Source organism: Pygocentrus nattereri, chromosome 5, assembly GCF_015220715.1.
Source record: "Pygocentrus nattereri isolate fPygNat1 chromosome 5, fPygNat1.pri, whole genome shotgun sequence".
Lineage (NCBI taxonomy): Eukaryota > Metazoa > Chordata > Actinopteri > Characiformes > Serrasalmidae > Pygocentrus > Pygocentrus nattereri.
Window position 1 is genome coordinate 17,923,315 of NC_051215.1, and position 23,307 is coordinate 17,946,621.

The following is a 23,307-nucleotide window of genomic DNA, read 5'->3' on the forward strand; positions in this document are numbered from 1 at the left end:
AAGCTAGGCTGACTGCGTTTTGAATGCCGGAATACTTGCCAGCAGCAAAGGAAGCTGATGTGCTGATGAACACCAGAACCAGCATTTTACTAGTTATATTTTAGATGTTGGTATGGCAGTCAATCAACACGACCCTGCTGGGTGACTGCATAAATCAGCATTAGCCCAGCATTAGCCCAGCATAAGCCAGTTTAGACCAGCATAAAAATTATTTAAAAATACCCTTAAAGGGCCCACACCCATGTCTTGCTCCACTTATAAAATTTGTGTGGTTTTACAGACCACAAATGCCCATAATTAATTTCTATATTAACTTTTCCAACCTCTCTTGAATGATCTAAGATAAATAACATTTCAAATTGGCTGCCCTGCATTGTGCCAAAAAGCACGCAGAGATGAATGGGCAGAGCTAAACTGCTATAGGTTGAATAGGTGGATTATGTAAATGATTGGGTTGTCATGACATCTCAGAAACCATTCAAAACAGGCTATTTTTGCAGCTTTGTTTCCATATATGGACTGGGTAGTGAGTAATGAATGGTAAGCTAAAAAGGTCACATGACTCAGTGATGGAATAAGGGCATTAACCAATTCATGGCACTGTTTTGAATGAACATCATAAAACGATGGCAGCAAATTAAAAGCAAAATATAAAAAGTTTTATTGTAGTGTCACAATGATTAAAAGAAATACAAAACATACACAAAATATTTCTTCCATACTGACTGGCTGGAAGTACACAGTTTTACAGTGGTTTAATGTGTTAGTAGTGGTATTAGTTAATTAAAGAAAACAGTGCAGGGAAAAGTTATTTTGGTTCACACTTCATCTATGACTTGGCATCAAGAATAATGACACTGTCAAAGTTCTTACCACATGTATGCACACATGCACAAGACTGGTAACTTCAAATTTACACAATTGTGTGATTTCAAAACAGATTTCTTCCCCATCTTTTCATGTTATTTTTCTGACATGACTTTTTCTTGAGAATCAATTAAGTTAAAAAAACATATTGGTGAAAAAGGTGAAAAAAATCAGCTTAAAATTAATTAAAAGAAAAAAAAGAAAGAAAGAAAAAAAAAAAACCCTCCGCTGCATGGCTGACAGGAGAGTGAATGAACTAAAACAAACAAATTGTCCTCAACACTGTCCTACAAACTTATGATCCTTTGGCGTGCAAAGTAAAGCTGAAAGGACACACAATTCTATCCTGAAATTCATGGACGTTCATCGTTGATAAGTTCAATAGAACTTGCTCTCACAACATTTCCCAACCCATAAAGGCTACAAAACTCACTCAACTTTGAGACTGTACAAATAAAGCTTTCCACACTTCATATCATTTCTGCATTTCTCAACCAAAAACAAAGGTCAAACAACCTTTCTCCCTGATTAAAAATGAAGACACATTACTTCTCAAAATAAGGCAAATAAAAGAACTTGAATCCTCTCCGTCCCCTGACAGCACAGCTTATATAGATCACATGGTAAACTGGAAGATAGATAGATAGATAGATAGATAGATAGATAGATAGATAGATAGAGGAAGAAAGAGGGGAAGGGGGAACATTTTTATTAATTAAAAAAAAAAAACAAAAAAAAAAAAACAAACAGGAGTATTTTTCAACTTAATCTATACATGCAACATCTCTCGATTACCACGTGAAAATATTCCTAATATTGTAATGCGCATATATACTGCTCAAAAAAATAAAGGGAACACGTAAACAACACAATATAACTCCAAGTAAATTAAACTTCTGTGAAATCAAACTGTCCACTTAGGAAGCAACACTGATTGACAATCAATTTCACATGCTGTTGTGCAAATGGAATAGACAACAGGTGGAAATTATTGGCAATTCGCAAGACACACTCAATAAAGGAGTGGTTCTGCAGGTGGGGACCACATACCACTTCTCAGTACCTATGATTTCTGGCTGATGTTTTGGTCACTTTTAAATGTTGGTGGTGCTTTCACACTCGTAGTAGCATGAGACGGGCTCTACAACCCACACAAGTGGCTCAGGTAGTGCAGCTCATCCAGGATGGCACATCAATGCGAGCTGTGGCAAGAAGGCTTGCTGTGTCTGTCAGCGTATTGTCCAGAGGCTGGAGGCGCTACCAGGAGACAGGCCAGTACACCAGGAGACGTGGAGGAGCCCGTAGGAGGGCAACAACCCAGCAGCAGGACCGCTAACTCTGCCTTTGTGCAAGGAGGAACAGGAGGAGCACTGCCAGAGCCCTGCAAAATGACCTCCAGCAGGCCACAAATGTGCATGTGTCTGCACAAACGGTTAGAAACTGACTCTGGACCCTCAGGAGGATGGGCCGACTCTATGAGGATGATCCTCAGACCCCTTGTGAGACCATATCCTGGTGCGGTTGACCCTGGATTCCTCCTAATGCAGGACAATGCGGCTCATGTGGCTGGAGTGTGTCAGCAGTTCCTGCAAGATGAAGGCATTGAAGCTATGGACTTGCCTGCCCGTTCCCCAGACCTGAATCCGATTGAGCCCATCTGGGACATCATGTCTCGCTCCATCCACCAACGCCACGTTGCACCACAAACTGTCCAGGAGTTGGCGGATGCTTTAGTCCAGGTCTGGGAGGAGATCCTTCAGGAGACCATCTGCCACCTCATCAGGAGCATGCCCAGGCGTTGTAGGGAGGTCATACAGGCACATGGAGGCCACACACAATACTGAGCCTCATTTTGAATTGTTTTAAGGACATTACATCAAAGTTGGATCAGCCTGTAGTGTTTTTCCACTTTAATTTTGTGTGGGACTCAAAATCCAGGCCTCCAATGATTAATAAATTTGATTTCCATTGATGATTTTTGTGTGATTTTGCTGTCAGCACATTCAACTTTGTACAGAACAAAGTATTCAATGAAAATATTTCATTCATTCAGATCTAGGATGTGTTATTTGAGTGTTCCCTTTTTTTGAGCTGTGTATTTTGCACATATAAATGTGTGCAAAAACTTCTTGTATGCTGAGACTTCTATCTACAGCATTAATTTTTACAGAATACTTTAAAACTTGTTCATGGCTTTTTTGTTCTTTGTTCATAAATTCTATAACGTCTTTCATTTTTATCTCATTTTATCTTGGTTAATTTTTTATCTTTTGTTTTTTTTTTAGTTTTACACAGATTTAAAAAAGAACATACCACCAGGAATAAAGAGAAGAAATCCAGAGACAAAGAAAATTGCACTTGACACTTCTGTTAAGAAAAACAACACGTGAGTTAATGTCGAATCCACTGCCACATAGATCAACACACACAAACACACAGAGTGAAACACACATACACTCTCTCACCAATATTTGCAGTTTTCATACTTTTAATCAGGTGACTCATATTTTGTGATTTTTTCTAGTCCCAGTTGTTTATTCTTTTTCTTTATTTACTTTTTTACCTTTTCTCCCCACTTTAGCTGTGTCCAACTCCATCTGTTAGCTGGGTCTCCATTTGTCACATGATGCAAGTTAAGAGAGTGAAGGCTAGTATGCACTTCCCCTGAGACATGTGAAGCGCCAATTCATCTTTTCATACCTCATCTTTCCAATTCTGTTGGCAAGGATCAAACCTGAGATCTCCTAATGAGAAGGTTTTTACTCTCAACAAGTGTGTTAAACTATAAAGGGCTTGATAATTAACCGATGAACTGAATCGGGGTGTTAAGATTAGAAAAAGACAAATAACGCAGCCCCCAAGACCAAGACTGAAAACCACTGGGACTCACATACAGGGGTCGCATTTAAACAGCACATTCAGCATCTGCCAACTATTTATAATCTCATCCACTTTTAATAAAGCATATGCTTACCTGCCTTCGTGTTCAACTCTACAACGATGCCTGTAAAAATCAGAGCTGGGGGGGGGGGGGCAGAGGGAACGAGGAGGATGAAGTGGGAAGGAGAGAGATGATTAGATTACATTTTAATCAGACAGCTAGTGTAAGGTATGCTAGGCAAGAGTCACCTGAATTTAGGGTCAAAGTTAAAGGCAATAAAAGAAAAGCACCAAGTCAGTAATACAGAACACTTTCTGAACTCCTGCTGGGTTACTAAAACCTCCACATAAGCAGGGAGGTATTAGAGCCCAGTCAATATACGTTTTTGGCCAATGTATGGGTTCTACAGATTTATTGGTACCAGCAGAACTTCTGCAGACAAAACATTTCTCCCTTTTTATGTAATACAAGAATTCCACATTCAGGAATGTGATGATCTTTTGAACAACCACCTCCATTATACCACAATCTTTCTTTAGTGTGAACATTTCACTTATAAGCCAAGTTAAAGTGGAACTTTAAGTATGCTCTTTGACAGTTCAGCAATCAGAAATTTTAATGACCTATTTCAACCTGTAAACCGTTGATTTCAAATCAATCATTGTTGCCTGAAATAGCATACCCAAAGTATCTGCACTGTTCCCACACACTTTGGGCTATAGACACAAAGCTGGTCTCATCTGAAAGGTAACATGTTTTTTTTTCCCCAACCATCAAATTAAATTTTCATATTAAATTTACAAATCAAAGACAAAGAGTAACAGAGGCTAGAGTGGAGGAGTTTATTTCTGCCCGACTCATAGATCTCTAAACTGATCTCTGACCCTTGTGTGTTATGAAGACCTTATGTTTTGTTTTATGATGTCTCTGGGAGTAGTGGCTAGGCTTCGACACTCCAGGACTTCACAGTTGTAAAAACTAAACGTGAACATACTGTGGGGCTTCTGATCACTCCAGAGCTTGAACTCAATGCTAGAGATTAACTTATTTTCCCTCTTGCTCTATCAGATCATCAGCACTGTCAATCACTTCTGATTGAGCTCCTGAATGAAAAACTGCTTCAGACTGTGTGGACTTGCAGGAAGGGGAAAAGAGATTACAATTGGGCTACAAAACCAGTATCGTTTGCCTGGCTTTATTCAAATCGGTGACAAAATTTTCACATAGTTCAGGTCCTAGAAATAGTCTGTTAGTGCTCCAAAATCTTACCAACTCCAGTGATTAGGAGGAGAAATGAGGCCAGCACCACTCTCCTGTTCTTCTTTATTAAAGGATGAGATGTCCACCTGAATAAAGCATTTAACAAACTTATATTGTGTTATATTAAAATGTCAGTTACAGAAATAAAATTCATCCACTTTTCCCTACATAATGCTTAATCAAAGTATAATTCAATCCACTGCCAAACTTAACAGTTCGCCAGGTGTCTATCAAATGCTGTTCTTTTTTCCTCCAAATATACCTTTTGTAATCGGGAAATTTACAACTGGTAGGGTGTCAAAACTTCTGCCACAATTACATTTTCATGCACAATTTTACATTTTCCAAAATGTTTTTTTACATTTTTTCCAAAAAATAAATTGACTGTGCATTAACATTTCTAGATTTTTTTTTTAAGTTTGCTGCAGAGGATGGGTTTTCTTGTTTTCACTTAAAAAAAAAAAAAAACACAACTAAATACACTATTATGGCCAAAGCTACATGGATATTTAACCATCACACCCATGTGAGCTTGCTAGATATCAAATTTTAAAACCATGGGCATTAATAAGGATTTGGCTCTCTTTGCAGCTGTAATAGATGTAATTGTCTAGTAAGGCTTTCTAAAAGATTTTGGAGTAGGTCTATGGAAATTTGTGCTCATAAAAGCCTTTGTGAGCTAAGGCACTAAAGTTGGATGACAACGTCAGGCTCACAACTGACATTCCAAATCATCCTAAATATGTTGAGAGGTTGAGGCTGAGCCCAAACCCTGATAAACAGCCCTAGATCATTATTCCTGCTCCACCAAACTTTAGCCTCCTCCTTGCATCCACAAAACCTCCATTCATCCATCAGGCTGCTAAAAAGTGAAGCATGGAAACTCATTTCATGTAGTTCCTGATACACAGCTCTTGCATTGATGTTGCTTTCAGAGGCAATTTGGAACTTTGCAGTGAGTGATGCAACAGATGATTTTTTATTAAAAGGTGCAGGTCTGGGAGTTCATGGACATAAAGTAGTCCCTCTGAAGCGGAGGGGCACTGAAGTCTCAGGGAGCCCTGATGTCTCTGTTACCTTTCTGGCTTCTCCTTTTCAGTTAGACTGTAATAGCTAAGACCTGCCAGAGTGAGCCGCAGAAGTAGTGAGCTGAAGGAATTTATTTGCACTGATATGCGTGCATGAACTCATGGCGAGTTAGCAGTTACGGTCGTTATGTAGCTTAAGTTATAATCATGTGAGAGAGTTCATTGTTATACGGAGTGAGGTAATGCTTAGCAGAACAGTGGTTATGTGCCTTGGGTACACCATTTTATATGTTCGCTGAAGTTGTTCAGCTGTTTTAGTGCAAGTTTATGTAGAAATTCATGATCGTTTTTCTCTTCTGTTTGTTTCTGTAGACCATATCAGTTTCATATCATTTCAAGTCATCATACCAGCTCATATCAGCTTTATATCAGCCTAGCGACTAACATCAAGCTACATTCGGATGTATGCTTTGCTGCCAGTTCCATGAGTCAGCTTAAGAGAATACAAGACTGCATTAAAAAGCATGAGAGATATGGATGATCTGCTATCGTTCAGTAATGCACAACTTAGTTCACACTGATTGCTGCGTTTTTCCTAGGCTCTAATAGGCCTTCCCAGTTTGATGTCCACTTATGAGTAAACGGAAACAGGCCCTAAGGTGGGATTAGAGAATTAAGTAAGTAAGTAAGTGATACTGTTTTGATCCCACAACCGGGGAAATTCCATCTCCGCATTTAACCCATCCATGCAAGTGAAACACCACACACACACTAGGGGGCAGTGAGCACACTTGCCCGGAGCGGTGGGCAGCCCTATCCACGGCGCCCGGGGAGCAATTGGGGGTTAGGTGTCTTGCTCAAGGATACCTCAGTCATGGACTGTCGGCGCTGGGGATTGAACCGGCAACCTTCCGGTCACAGGGCCAGTTCCCTAACCTCCAGCCCACTAACAAACCTCCCCCACAACCATTGAACTTCATACTGTACAATACTGTGCAAACCTTACCTTCATGAACTGACCCTTTTGATGCTGCTGCTTAAACTAAAACTAATCTAATTAACCATTGCTCTGCCTGTTTTCTGCGTTTTGTATTATAATATTTTACACTAATGCTGTTTGCTATCCCGTGTCAACCAGAGGAGGATTCCCCTCTTGAGGCTTGGTTCCTCTCAAGGTTTCTTCCCCTTGCTCTTAGGGAGTTTTTACTTGTCAATATCGCCACTGGCTTGCTCATGGGGGCTTGGACCCAGATTTTTGTAAAATGTGCTATCTGCAATTTCCCCCTGGGATCAATAAAGGAATCTGAATCTGAATATAAATAAACTTTGACTTGACTTTAGCACTTGGCAACTCCACACTGTGAGTTTGTGTGGTCTACCACTTTGTAGCTGAACTGTTTTGCTCATAGATGCATTTACAGTTGACCAGGCAGACATGCCATAAACTGACTTGTGGCAAAGGTGACATTCTGTGACAGAGGCACATTTAAAGTCACCAAGCTCTACAGAGACTGCATGGCTGTGTGATTGATTTTATACATCTGGTAGCAATGTGTGGCTGAAACACCTGAATTCCATTATTAGGTTAGCAGTCCACATATCTTTGGACCTATAGTGTATGTAGCTTGGCCATGGATGCTCAAACATTACTTACATCTGTAGCAAACAATTAGCATAGTGCAAACTGCATGCCTAAATAATTAACAACTAGGCTAAATGGTTGAGCTGTTAAAGTAATGCTAAATAAATGTTTATGTGGTTTCTAACACTGTATGTCAATGTTATCTAAAAAAAAAAAAAAAAAAAAAACTAAATTAGTACTTCCCAGGTTCAGATGGATGCTACTATTGTTACAGCTGTCTGTTTCCATTTTGTAGATGACAGAACAGATTTGAGGCAGGTGGTGATTTAGGCATGCAATAAATGCTGAAACTCCCATTGCATTAAATTATTTTTTACATATAGATGTTGGAGGTGCCTAATCAGAAAGTTGATTTTGACTAATTTTTTTTTTTTTTTGAAAGATAAAAAGATTTAGTGTGCGTGTACCCGCAACAGTGTGCAGACAGTTGTGTGACAGAGCTGAGGGTGCTGAAGGACCACTGGGAGCTGCAGTATGACAGCGTGGCCGGATCACTGCAACACAGAGCAACAAGTAGTGCATTAAAACACAATACATCAGCAACATGCCTCAAAGTAGTTTTAAAGTGAATTTTTGCAGAATAAATTGAATAATTAAATCATTAAGATGTAAACAAAACAAATACTACCCCACACACACAAAAAGTATATCAGACCTGATTTTAAAAAAGTTGTTGAAGGTGGAGTTAACAGGGCTGCCCAGGGCTTCTTCATTTTCCAGGTTCTGTGAGACAGGAAAAAACAAACAAACAAACAAACAAAAAAAAAAAAAAAAAAAAAAAAAAAAAAAAAAAAATCACCATCTGCACATAAAAGCAGTTATATATAAAACTCTTTTGTCCTTGGGAGGCAACAGCACCAAAAGGCTTAGTTTTGCTCTAACAACATGCAAACACTACACAAAAACACCAACAAAAAAGCTGAACCAGTCAAACTGGAGAACATACTCTAGCATTAAAGGTTTCGTATCACTTACCAACATTTTTAAAATGAGGCACAATATAGGAAAGCCAATCAGATCAGAGGTCATTTACATATCTCCATTTTAGGGGAAACAGTACTCAAAAAACAGTCTGTTTAATTATACAAGATAAAGACGGAAAATGAATTACTGTTTTTGGTATATAAATCAGAATATACATCAGAAGTGCATTAAAAAAGTTTAAAGCATGCTTTTAATTGACAATTGCAATGTGTACATTCACCTCAGCAAAAATGTAATTCAACATAATTGCTGATGTATAAATTAACTTAATTTAAGATAAGGTAACATTTCTTTTTTGTGGAACTAATATACACATTAGAATCATGTAAATGTAACCTTTTTCCTGTGGAAAGAAAATAATAAAAATTACAACAGAACACGCATAGAATTTGGACTTTTTACGTCTGGCCTATACCTGGTACTTCAGGTTGCTGTGTTCGGTGGAGCTGGCCGAAGCGGAAGGTAGACTCTGCGGTTTGGTGAAGGAGAGTGGACCAAACGTCATTTCTCCATCTCGCTCTTTCTCTCGACCCTTCCAACCGTCCAGACCTCCCTCTGGCCCCACCCCCTCCTCATCTCCCTCCAGTGAGAATGCGTCGTCAATGTTGAACTGGGCTGCCATAGCTACTCTCAGACCCTTAGGCGCTCTCTGGGCAACCACCGACGATCACTGTGGGTTTGAAGAACAAATCAGTTCCAGTAATGAATAAAACCAGTCTTAGTATACAATACAAACTTTAAACAAAAGAAATCTTATTGATCAACACTCACATGGTAAGAAAGCAGCCTACCCCAATGGATTCTTTTCATATTTGACACAGGACAAGTGGTAAATAGTAGGGAAAATGCTACAGCAGTGACTGCATTTATGAATAAGAATGCAGAAAATACTCCTTTGTATTGTCTCTGATGAAGAGGACACACTTATTTTTATGTCCTTATTAAGGAATTTACTTTTTTTTTTTTAACAAAGAAAGTTTAGTGGAGCAAAGCTTCTCACAAGGCCTACAAAATTATCTTCCATAATTACCTGCATAAATACAAAGGGAAGGATCTCATGACAGGTTACACAACAAAGTCAGCTAAAGTTAGCTGTCTAATGTTTACTAGAATGTAGTCAATGTGCAAACTGGGAGTTAATGTAGACAGTCACATTTTCACGCTTTCGTCCAGTGTTCAATGTTGTAAATGGTCAGAAGTCAGAAGACAGTAATCAGTGATCCAATGTAAGCTACTTGACATGACAATATTTAATTACTACAGTGAACAAGCAGCAATGTCACTAATGCTGTTTACTGTAGGAAAATGTCAAAACATACAGATCAACACAACCGGCACACACTGAACCCTACATAAAGTCCAGATGGTTCACAGACTCATCTACCTAATGTTAAATAACCAAAGTACAATTTTTTTTGCATATTTATAGGTATTGTCGCATTCTCGCTCCAAAACCCAGACAGCTTTTAACCTTCATTAAATCAGGAAATAATTTGTAGTGCAATAAGTGCTATAATGTTTTCCCTACGTTTTCTGCTGCCTCAAATATGGGAGTGACAGTTAGACCCATTTAGCCCCATATCAAAAAGCAATGTTTTTATTGTATTGATCAAAGAGCCACAGAATATTAACACATTCAATGTCATTTAATACCAAACTTCAGGTCCTCAGCAGTATCAGTATTAAAATCTTTATCCGCACTGAAGGCTTTAAAATCTGAGCTTGCCATGTCATTAATTTTTTTAGAAATCTGAATTATTTTTACTGTACATATAGAGGTGCATCTTTTTTGGTTATCTATTTTAGATTAAACATGAAGGCATCATCAAAGATACTGACATTTTTTGTTAGTTTTGATGAGCTTGAATTTTTTTCTACTGTAGTGTCAATCCAGAAATATTTTACAGAATGCGTATCATCTTTTTTTCTCCATCATGTTCCATTTATGCCACTGTTGTAGAGGGAAGGTAAACACTTCACACTCTTTAGCAGTGACCTGTGTTTTCAGAAGTTACCAAAGTCTACATTTCATTTGACGTTGTAGCACTTAAAACTGCAGCAGTGAATAATGTTTCTTTAATTCAGCTTTTGCCACTTCTGATGTTAGTTGCAAGACAGCAAGAAAGATAGCTACTCAGTCAGACTGTCCACTTTAAGCTTATAATTGAATAGTTACTGTGAACCATAAAAAGACAATTTAATTGTTAATCGCACCAGAGACATTTCCAGCACAGCAGTAAATACATCATTAAAATATCCAATGTCTCTATCATGACATGAAAAGGAGGACAGTTGCACTTTCTTATATTTTGACCATGTTAACTGTTGTACTGTAACAAACTGTTAATTCAAGTCCTGTAACCCCATTCTGGCTTTTATTCTCTGGGTTACCTCCTGTCTTGAAAATGTATGTGGTGATGTGGACTCGACTTGACAGTTACTAGCTTCTGGATGAATTTTACACAGCAGTATTCTCTACAACTAGGCAAGAAAATGTTAGAAGTTGTTAGTAGATAGCAGTGCCAGACCACTCTGTTGGCCAAAAAAGCAGTTAAAAATGGAGACAATTCCCAGGACAGGTATCCAAAAACAAAGACCATCTCCAGAAATCAGGGATATTTGGCAACCGGTCAAATGTTCGCTTCAATGTTCAAATGCTCTTAATGACTTAATACTTGAAGCTGAGAAAAGTGAACAACTACTTGCGCATTTATATACTTACTACTATGAATTTGTTTACAGTGATTTTTTTAATTTAGTTACTACAGTGCTCAAAAGTTATTTTGAGACACTGTAGTAACTAAGTAAGAAAGCAAGTACTTGCTCAATGTCCCCGACAAGATCAAAAGCAGTTTGGAATACATTTGATATTTTAGAATTTTATTTATTTTTTGTACTCTGGAACCTTTATTGTGGGAACATTCAAAAGTACATCATCTCAGCGATATTAATCAATCAATACTAATCAATCAGTAATTTGGGTCCAACTGAACAGCAGCAAACTAGAAAACAATTACCAAACTCCCTATTTGTACTTCAAAGTTAGAAAACCTGTATTGTGTCAAATTAATCTGAAAAAAAAAAATTCTTGTGTTTCAGTGATAAAATGTCTGTGAGGAAGATTGCATGTGTTTCTGTACTTTTACTTGCCTTAAGTTTTCATTTAGATTCTGTTAGTAAATATGGCTGGTATTGCTGGTATTACAAATAAAAAAAAAAAGATACATTTATATTGGAAATAAATAAATTGTACTCAGAGCTCCTCAAGTCCACTGTAAATGTGGGTTAGTCATCCACCTCTTATTACTTTCTTAACTTTAATGTATGACATGTACACTGCAACTGTACTATCTATGAGGTCAAAAATAGCATCTTGGTATCAGCAGATACTAAAATGATACTGATCAGGACATGCTTAACTGTAATCTTTACATTTGCAAGTATATATGTATATGTGTATGTGTGTGTATCGCTGTTGTCGGATCAAAACCTCATATCTCCAAAATAGTAACTTCACAGGAGATGACAATAACATACTTTACTTTTAATGTAAGTCACTGGAACCAGAATTTTTTCCAAGTCATTTTAGGTAATTTCTTTTAGTCCATTCATCATGAAATTTACCTACAATGCAAAGGGCAACATGTATTTTCAAATTAGGTCAAAAACTGAAAAACGTCAAAACAAGTTTTTTGTTCCGACAACAGCAATATATATATATATATATATATATATATATATATATATATATATATATATATATATATATATATATATATATATATATATCACACACACACATACACTCTCTCTCTCTCTCTCTACACCATTATGTTCAAGAAGGGTAATCATGATTGATTTATTTTTTATTTACAGTTTTATTTACAGTTAGAATTTAAGTACGACTGGACCAAAGAATATATTGCATGTATTTCTATACAAATGCATAAAGATTGAAAATTATATTTCAATAAATAACCCCAAACAAAAATTTAAATTTGCAGAAATATTTATAAAAGAAACTGTGTCTTCAAGAGCCAAGAAATTGATAAAAGCCTTCTGTGTGCAACATATCACAACACCACACCAGGGCAACAACATATATTCGGTAAAATTCAATAAATTTGACAAAATATTCAAATTTTGAAAATATTCATGTTAGCTGTAGTTTTCATATAACTAGTTTTATGTAACTACATAGTTATATAGTTATAATCCAGTTTTCATATAAACTACAGTTTTGTATAACTACATATTAGCTGTAGTATAGTCATATAACTAGTTATTTTTATGGCTTTTGATTTGTGTCTCTACTCAGTGGTAGAGAGTCCTGGATTCCATTGTCGGCTGGGAATGATTGAGCCACAAAAATCCTGTCATGCTCATTTCAGCCAGAAGGTAAGAGCCACTTATGTACAGAGACAAAATTATATTGTAAATGTCAGTTAGTTTAATTTTTTTTTTTACACTTTATTTTTATTGGTACATCGAGGGAACAGGCAGGCACAAATTATAAATATAGCAAAAATGGGGGGAGGGGGAGAAGAGGAAAAAAAAAATCTTTAAAAGAAATCTATAATAATAATAATAATAATAAAGTGGGGCGGGGGGGTGGGCGGTGGTTCTACATCTGGTCAGGGATTAGTCCTTATGTTGAGTCTTTGTCCCATTTACTCCAAAGTTTAGAAGACCTTTCCTTCTGTAGCCTCAAAGACAGGGTTATGAGTATGATCTGCAACCTTTTCACCACAATTTCTCCAACAGCAGCTGCTTTGTTTTAGATGCTTTACACTTTGTTTGGGGGAGACAAAGAAGCGACTAATTGACTTCCAGCAAAATTCCCTCCAAGATCTGGCTAATGTGGTTCTTGGTTGGGAGCTGCAGATTCTATCCCATTCCTCATCTGTGATAGTGGCTTCAAGTTCCTTTTCCCATCTATTTTTAATATAGCTGGTTGAGATCTTCATAGAAAATGAGAGAGATTCGTATAATTTAGAAACTGTTCTATTAACTATTCCTTTTTTATAGGCATCTACAAAATGAAATATCCAAGTTTAGAACTTCTGCTCTAAAGTAATTTCTAATCTGGAGGTACCTATAAAAATCTTGATTCTCCAGATTAAATTCCAATTTAAAATTTTCAAATGATTTTAGGTTGTTATTCTGCAACATAACACAGCGTGGGGAGATACCTTTAGCAGCCCAATGTTTAAATCTACCATCATAATGGGCAGGCTCAAAGTGAATGTCATATCCTGGCCATGAAAGAAGCTTAACGTCTCTATGTAAGTCAAATTTATCTATTATATCTGACCAGATCTTCAATGGCACACAAACCCACTAACACTGCTGTACTCCCGCAGATTTAATCATTTCTACACTACTTAAGGCTGCTTGGAGGGGAAAGCTGAGCAAATTGCTTTCAATATTTTTCCATTTGGATTGGTATTCCATTTGGATAGGATTACACCAACATAATATTGGGTTCAAATGGGCAGCAATGAAATAATTCTTCAATGTAGGTAGTGCCATACCTCCCTTTTTCTTAGAAAGCTGTAATGTTGTGAATTTTACCCTGGGACGTTTCGCACTCCATATAGATCTAGAGATTAGTTTATCCCAGCTTCTAAACTGTTGTTTCTACAGGCAGGGACTGGAATAAATAGAGTAACCTTGGTAGGATAATCATTTTAATGGCTTCTATTCTGTTGCTAAAGTCTACCAGCAGCAGGGACCATCTGTTCAAACCTTTCTTCATTTTTCCATTGATGGGGGAATAATTCAATTAGTATAGATTTCTTAAGTCTTTTGGTAAATTAATCCCGAGATACTTAATCTGTAAGGAAGACCGTCTAAAATTAAATTTGGTTTGAAATTCTTGTGTAAGGTTACAATTATATAATAGGATTTGTGTTTTGTGTGTGTTGAGGACATATCCGGAGCAAGACCCAAACATTTTAAGAAAATCCATCAATACTGGTATGCCTACTTCTAGATCTTGTAGAAACAATAGCACATCATCTGCATACAAACATATTTTATGTTCTACTCCCCCTATTTGTATACCTCTCGAGCCTGTATTCTGCCTTATACCCTAAGCCAGAAGCTCAATATACAGTGCAAATAAGGAGGGAGATAACACACACCCTTGGCGTGTTCCTCTTTCTAGTTTAATTCGATCTGATAGGGAACCATTTATCTTAACTATCTCAGTAGGTGAGGAATACAAGGTCCGAATGGAATTTATACTTGATTCATTAAATCCAAATTTCCTCAATATTTCATAAAAGTAACCCCACCCAACCAAAAGTCAAAAGCCTTTTCAGCATCAAGACTAATTACTACCGCTTTTAAGTTCCTCTGGTTGATATGATCTAGAATGTGTAACGTCCTTCTGATGTTGTCTTGCGCTTGTCTATTTTGTATAAAGCCTGATTGGTCGTTATCTATTAAATCTGGTATTATCTTTTATAGTCTTTTAGCTAATATAGAAGCATATAATTTATAATCTTTATTCAGGACTGCAATTGGCCTATAATTACTTGCATCCATTTTGTCTTTACCTTCCTTCGGTATTACTGATAATCGCTTCATTCCATGAAGGGGGGACCTCTCCTTTTGCTAAAACCCAATTAAAACAACGAAGTAAAAGAGGGGTTACCTGTTCTTTAAATAATTTTATACCAGTCTGAGGGGTAGCCGTCTGTACCGGGAGATTTGTTCCCTTTCAGTCTGCCTATAGCTGAATTAAGTTCTAACGATTTTTGAATTTTAAAAATTCTGTTCTTGACCAATAGTGGGGAGATTCAATGAATCAAGGAAATTTTTTATCAACACCATGCCTGCATTTTCAGGTTGTGTGTATAACTTCTGATAATGGGTCTCAAACGCCTTTAAGATCTCTTCAGGTTTAGAGGTTACTTTCTTAGTTATTGGATCCTTTATCTTTGATATATTATTTACTGATTGTTGTTTTCTAAGTCTCCAGGCTAATAATGTAGTAGCTTTTGGTTCCTGCTTGTAATATCTCTGCTTTTGGAATCTATGTTTTTTCTCAATCTCCCCATCATAAATTCCATTAATTTCTTGTCTTATTTTATGTAAATTGGGCAATAATTTTGAATCTTTAGTTAGGCTATGTTCCTTTTCTATGTCCTTTAGTGTAGTTTGTAATTCATTTATTTTTGCCAATCTCATTTTTTTTATTGATGACATTCTTGATATTATTTGACCTCAGAGCACTGCTTTTACAGCATCCCATAGTATTGAGGGAGAAATGTCTGTATCGTTCTGCTCCAGGTACGCCCCCAACCCATTTATAATAAATACTATAAATGATGGTTCGATTAATATCCCTACATTGAGTCTCCATAAATGCTTTTTAAGTAGGCTATCCAGGGAGAGGGTAAGGTAAATTGCACAGTGATCTGATAAGTCCTTCTGACCTATAGTACAATCCTTAACCCTCCATCTATCAGAGCCAAATATAAAAAAATAATCCAATCTAGAGTATTCAAGGTGTCGTGCTGAATAGAAAGTATAGTCTCTCTGTGAAGGGTTAAAATTTCGCCATGTGTCTATTAATCCCAGCTCCTGCATAACTTTCCTGATCTTCATCTTAAATGGGCTTCTCCTCTGTTGGTTGGTACTGTCGAGTTTTGGATTTAATATTAAATTAAAATCCCCAGCACATACAAATATTCCTGATGTCTCAGTAGCAACTAAGTTGAATATTTTGTCAAACAGGGTCCACCACTCTCCAGATGGAGCATATACATTATAAAAAGTAACCTCATTGTTGTCAATTTTACCTTTAACAAAAATATACCGTTCTTCTTTATCCTTAATTTCTGAGGTGCACTCAAACAGAGTTAGAAAACAGAGTTAGAAAACAGAATTGCAACACCTCATCTGCCTTGTTTGAAGGATGAAAAAAAGGTATTTCTATATCCAAACTTTAAGTTTTTCATGTTTGTCATTATCTAGGTGTGTCTCCTGCAACATAACTACATCTATCTTCTCTTTCCTCATTTTGGACAATATCTTTGCTCTTTTAATGGGACTATTTAAACCATTAACATTAAGGGATATTATGTTAATATGGCGATGCAAACCAATTGAAAGATTGCGTAATGTACCAAGAACAGGGCAAAAACAAAAACATTGAATAGAAAAGTGGGATTTCCAATGTCGAGTGGCCGTTTTGCCCTTTTGCCTTACTGGGGGAAAACCGAAAATAGGATCCCCTACAAGCGTGGCTAGATAGGAGAAACACTCCTAGGGGCGTACTCCTGTCTTTTCTTCAAAACCTCCTTAGCATAATCGTGGTTGAAGAATATGCGCTTGTTCTGACAATAGATGGGTTCTTTCCACGCCGCTCTCAGCACCTTTTCTTTCACCGCAAACTGGAGGAAACCCACTACTATGGATCTTGGAGGAGCACCTGCAATGTCGTGGAGTTCTTCCATGACATCCTTCAGCTTTTGGCACATGTCCTTCTGCATTTCCAGCAGTTCTGCCCATACATCTTTTTTGATTTCATCTCGAAAAACGGAGAGTGCTTCATGCAGTTTGCTGCTAATCACCTCCTTCATCATTTCTCGAAGGGAAGGTTCACCTGTTAGCTGCATTGTGCTAGCTCCTACCGGAGTTTCCAAGTCCGGTCGTAAGTTACTGTCCTCATTCACCATTTTAAGATTTTGCTTCGCAGAACTCTTTCCTGGGTTTCCCCCTGACATTGCCTGTGCAGTTGTATCACTTAAATATATGAAAGACTCGAATTTCAGGGGGAAAACTGGGAAGCTCTCCCTTTAGGCTGCCATTTTAAATCTTGCCGAACCGGAAGTCCAGTTAGTTTAATTTTGAGATGTTTCATAGTCCACATTAAGTCCACAATTAACACTTATCTGCCAAACATTTTAATTATTTATACTTTTATCTTTCATTCAAAATATCAACAAAAATTTAACCTTTGTCAAGTAGCTTTTTCAGATCCCTTTACTGAAATCAGCTTTTTGTTGTTCTCTGCTGCAACCTCTCCTCCTGTGTGATTTATATGCACATACTCAATTCTATTTCACTCTTATTTAACTGGTCTCTAAAAATAATATCTAATTGTTGCAGCCCAATGACTGCTGGGATAGGCTCCAGCTCCCCCCACAACCCAGAAGGACAAGTGGCTTAGAAAATGTGTGTTTTTTATGTTTAACAAAGACAGTTTGCTATTCCACTTTTATTTCTCTGCCCCACTAGTTGGGTGGCTTTTATGAGTGGATATGTGCTTCCTTGTTTGGCTCAACAGATAACATTATATTTGCTCTGTCTAGCAGAGCGCAAAAAAGACTACAAAAATAAATAAATCATAAAGGAATAATCTGTGCTTGGCTGGCAAATCTGATGTTACATTGTGAAGCTTTTGCCTTCACAACCGCTCTTTCTAATGGGGTGGGGGAGGGGGGAAACAAAAAAATTGTGCTCAGCTGATTTCCACTGCAAAAGGGAAACAGCTGTGCAGTTTCCTTTTCTCGTCATTTTGCTAAGTTTCAAAGAACTATTTAAGCAGTTCAAGTCCATGTTTAGTTTGATTTGGGGACAGTGCTGTTTGTGCTTTAGTGTTTTCTAGGATTCTCACAGTATACATAGTGTAGCAAAATCCACATCAAAAGACATCATACCAGTATAGACTTTTATGCTGGTACATGAACAAACATACAACATAAGTGACACTGTTTTTCCTAAACAATATCACAACAACATATTAACTCAAATCTTAGACATGATGCAAGTTCTAAGGTTTACTGTGATCAGGAATGCACAGATTAGGCCTGTCACAACTGTTACATAAATCACCTAATCACAATTAGTTGAGATTACTGCAATAATTGTACAGTCGTTGGATTTTGCAATGATATTATGCAACAAGTCAAATGTAAATTAAAAGGAAGCTAAAGCAAAAAAATGTGAATAAAAGAAAGCACTTCATGCATTTCATACGATATGAGAGGTTTTTCCTTAATCAACAACTAATCTCCACAATCTTAACAGGCCTAAAACAGACTAAACACCCACTGTAACTTTCAATAACCAGAAAGATTCTGTGTTTATCCACTAAAGATTTGAATCTTTAATCTCTAAACTTGCAAACTCTAAATTTCAGCAAAGGCTATAATTGCATGTCTTGGCTATGACTTAAATTAACAAAAGATTTGCCTGGATTTAGGAATAATTTAAGTCAATTCTATTTAGCAGGCCACAGACGTAGGTACTGACTGCCTTCTCTCACTTTTATTTGCTCCACATAAATTGACATTTGTATTGGTGGAGCAATGCCAATAACCAATATTTTTCCATATGTATATCTGTTGATGCCAATACTAATGCTGAATCATTTGTAGCATGTAGAAATTAGCACTAGAACAACCTGGATTAGCATTACAGTGAAATGTAACATTTCGTCTGGATTGCGTCGTTAAGAAGACCAGGTTGCCACACTGGAAGGTGAGCTTTAACTGTGATATGTGTAACTCTGTGCTCTGATAGCACTCATCTCATTACCATTACTGCAGTTACAACCCTGAAGATGGCTGAAGACCAAAAGCAAAACAGGAAAAAATAGACCATAAATGAACCCAAAAAACATGAAAAGGTGGTGGAGACTTTAGATGCAGTTTCTAGAAAATGCTATAAGGAGAAGGTTAGCTAAATTGGTGGATTGGATCCATATAGCCTGCATATCCAAAGTTTGGAATGTTCCAATTTTACAACAATTCCGATTTTACAAAAAACTAATAAAAGTGGCTACCAAAGCTCTTAAATTCATACACACATGCAAAATTGAAATTAACTTCTTATTTGCCAGCTTCTCTTTTGAATTTTCCGTTCCAACTTAAATGGTGTTGCAGTTACAGTGAGGTGCCTTAAACATACAACCAATCATGAAAGCTGGCGAATACAAAACCACACTACACTACACGATCAGCAACAAATCAAATAAAATAAAAGTAATAACCAAAACATCAATTAATACTTTTCCCCAAAATATATATTTTAAGCAATTAGCTGCAGATACCGATATGACACTAATATGACTGTAATATTGCACATACTGAATTTGAACCTTTCAAATGATAGCACAATTTTGTTATAGGTCACTCTCATTTTATGCTTTTTGGGGTTTAATTTTAATCATTTTATAACAAAAAGATCCAAATGGAGAAAAAGAGCACCAAAGAAACTTCAGTTTCTGATCAATGCTGGATGTACTGAGAAGTTTCATTGCACTTCTACAAGTCACTCAGTTTAGAGTAGTTAGAGTAGTTAGCTGCAATTAATACAGCCTGAACCGCTTAACGTACAGACTCCGTTCAAACTGCGTTTCGAAGGTCTCGGCCCTGTGACTTGTGCTATGCATTTCTGGAGTCAATCGGATTAGGAGTTTTTAATAAAATTAAGTTTAAAAATTAAAAACCTCCCATAAGAATGAATGGCGGAATGTTCAGAACTTCAAATTCTAACTGACATCGATGATCACAGCAGGCCACTCAGTCTCACAGACACAGCTGTCATGCAGGGAATCTGCTTTAAAATTCTTAAACTTTCACCTAGAAACTCCATTTCAGCTTTAAATGGTAGAGAAACTTGTCCTCTCTAAAACCAAATCAATGTCTCTAAAATCTCCAAAATCTCTCTAAAAATAAATCAATTAGCTTTAGAGTTATGAGCATTTGTTTGGCACTAGGCACAGAAAACTGCCACATTCACTCCCATGTAAATTTCTCAAAATTAGAATCTGCTTATTTCAAGATTTTCTGTTTTTAACTTGTCCTAACTCAGACATGTTCTTCTCAATACACACATTACACCAAAATAATCCTCAAGGGGTCTTCTCACACTATCTATCCGGTTAAGCAATAGAGTAAACATTTCCCGAGTTATGACTGTTTGTTCACAGGGTGCAAATCGGACTCAAACAAGGCTTCTCCACTAAGAGCTGCATATTAACAGAGTGACAGTTAATTTGAAGTTAATTTAGTTTTATCTTTTTATGTAACTTTTTAAATGTATTCAAATTAAATCAAATCAAATTTATTTGTATAGCGCTTTTTACAACGGATGTTGTCACAAAGCAGCTTTACAGAATTTCGGAAAAGACAAAGTTTCAACAGGACTGTAAGAATGTACAGAAAGCCAGGGGCAACAGTGGCAAGGAAAAACTCCCTCAGAACTGAGGAGGAAACCTTGGGAGGAACCAGGCTCACCAGGGGGGACCCATCCTCCTCTGGTCAAACTACCTACAAATGTATTAGATTGTGAAACAAGATGTAGGCCTATAGTAAAAAGTAAGTAATGTCTATATGTTCAAATTAAACGAATGTAATGCTACTCATGAGGAAGTTACGTAGCTTAGTTATCTTATCTACCAATATGGTCAATCCATACCGATTTACCGAGCCCTCCCAGTTCATGTCAGATTTTTTGGAAAAGAAAAAAAAACCCTTAAGTGAAAACCTCCATTAAATTTATAGGACCTTGCAAATCCTTGAGCTCTTCTCCAAGTACTTTTTAAGCTATGATTTTTTTTTAATCTGCCTCTTTTAATCATGTTTGCGATTCTTTCTATGTGCGAAGACTCACCACTCTTCCTTTTCCGCTGGACTGGGTTAAAATTTGTACTGACCCATCAGAAACCCCAAGGATAATTTACAACATGTATTCGTGTGAATGGTTGTGGCTGAATGTTTCAGTGTAATTAAATCACAACAATAAACATCTCCATTCAGTTTCACATGATTCGGTTTCAAGAAAATCCATGACATCAACTGGGGGCTAGGTAAGTTGGTATGGAATGATCCTATATCCAATATCACCGGGAACCACACGTAAAACTCCAGTCTTAAAAACGTATTCAAGTAATCACGATTCTGATCGTTTTAAAAGCTTTTACCTAATGCGTTGTTGGTTACTGCCAACCTGGTTTTACAAAAGTTATTTCCCGTTAAGCGAAAAGAAGACCTCTGAACGAACAATTAACACCACAGTAAAAGAACATCTACAAACTGAAATTAACGTTAGAAGTACAATGAAAGCACACAACTAAACAAAGTTAGAGCTAAAACGACGCACAATATCTAGTTAATATTTAACTAATACTGCCGTTTAGTGTCTCGAAGTCTAATCGAATCTTCAAACTTACTTGTCGATGTTTCTTCGTCTTAATCAGGCAGATACTGAGGTTTACGCCATAGCTTTCCCCATAACGCTATAAACTAACTTCATAAGTAAAATGTAGAAAATAACATATATATTTAAATAACTCCAAACTGCAGGAGAAACTTTGATAAAACAGTTTTTTCTCTCTCTCTCTCTCTCTCTCTCTCTCTCTCTCAGCGCTTCCCTCCGCCACCTACAGCAACACAGAGCTCTTTGTCGCCCTCAGCGGACTGGAAGAGCACAGAGAAATTCATCCACGGAAAAGAGCACAGCTCCCCCTGTTCCCCCCTCATTGCGCATGTCGAAATCATGACGTCTTCATTATCACGTTGTTGGTAAATGGACTTGTAATTAAACATAAAATGTGCTGTTGGCAGATGTTTTAATGCTCAAACACTACGTGGGCTTTCTTGCTAGTGCTACCTTTGACTCCGTTTGATTTCTGGCCTTTCCATTTCCCCGTTATATCAAAAACTGGACTGCTAAACAGCAGAGGGCGCCCGCGAGTGAGTCCTCAATGAATGGGAGTAAATGGAGCTCAAAGGCTTAAAACGAAGTTAAAATAGTTCCTAATCACTCCCCCAGAACGTTTCTTTAATTTTAGAAAGTAGAAGAATGTATTTCACTAAAAAAGAACAAAGAAAACTCACCTATGCATTTCCCTTTTCAGACAGTAAACGGGTTTTGGGCAGCAGGAGGCGGGCTTTACTGCTAGAGTGTGATGATTGATTGGCGAGAGGAGCAGCTCATTGGCTGTTCGCGCTCACTGACGTCATGAACATGCATAAGGTGCAGTTTTAAACCCCTATAACTCGAGTTTAAAAGCTCATAAAATGTAACAGAGGCGTTAAAATGTTTTATGATATTCAGTGTTCGGGAAATGATTGCATTCTTTTTTATTAAAATGTTTAAGAATTTCTAAATTATGATTTAGCTCAAGTGCTCCATATCAACCCATTCATTTTGGACTCACTCTGGAGTGCCCTCTATCGTTTGAGGAAACCTTAAGACACTGCAGAGTGGTAATTCTCCTCTCAACAACTTCTCTTACCACTCTGCAACGTCTTCCGGTTTTCTCAAACGTGTTTTATGAGTCACACTACCAAGACAATATGTTTGCAACATATGAACTCATCAGGGGTTTAGCCAAATTTATCAGAAATATAAAAAGTGATTTTATGAACCGTGGACTTCTGAAATGACCTTCCATTCTTTCCCCCAAATGACCTTTTTTCTGTTTCTGTAGCACTACTGAAAAAAATCTTGGGACAAGATTTCTTTTGAAAATAACATTCATATATTTTTCATTATTTTAACATGGAACAGACAATATATATTTTACCATTTGAACTGAAAATCAGGCATCAACATTGTTTTACATAAAATACTTCTGCATCTGTGAAGTCAATGCTGTATACTGTTTTTCATGCACAATG

At 37.1% G+C, this 23,307-nt stretch overlaps 1 protein-coding gene across 1 annotated transcript; it reads right to left on the reverse strand.

Moving 5' to 3' along the window:
- Positions 1–637: 637 nt before the first annotated feature.
- tmem134 (transmembrane protein 134) lies at positions 638–22,079 on the reverse strand. The gene is made up of 8 exons (XM_017709058.2): positions 21,855–22,079; positions 9,078–9,332; positions 8,334–8,401; positions 8,086–8,172; positions 5,018–5,094; positions 3,842–3,886; positions 3,181–3,234; positions 638–1,495 (listed from the first exon to the last, which is right to left on the reverse strand). Exons 2-8 carry the CDS (start codon positions 9,282–9,284, stop codon positions 1,413–1,415), a joined length of 621 nt encoding a protein of 206 aa, XP_017564547.1. The 5' UTR covers positions 9,285–9,332; positions 21,855–22,079; the 3' UTR covers positions 638–1,412.
- Positions 22,080–23,307: the final 1,228 nt, after the last annotated feature.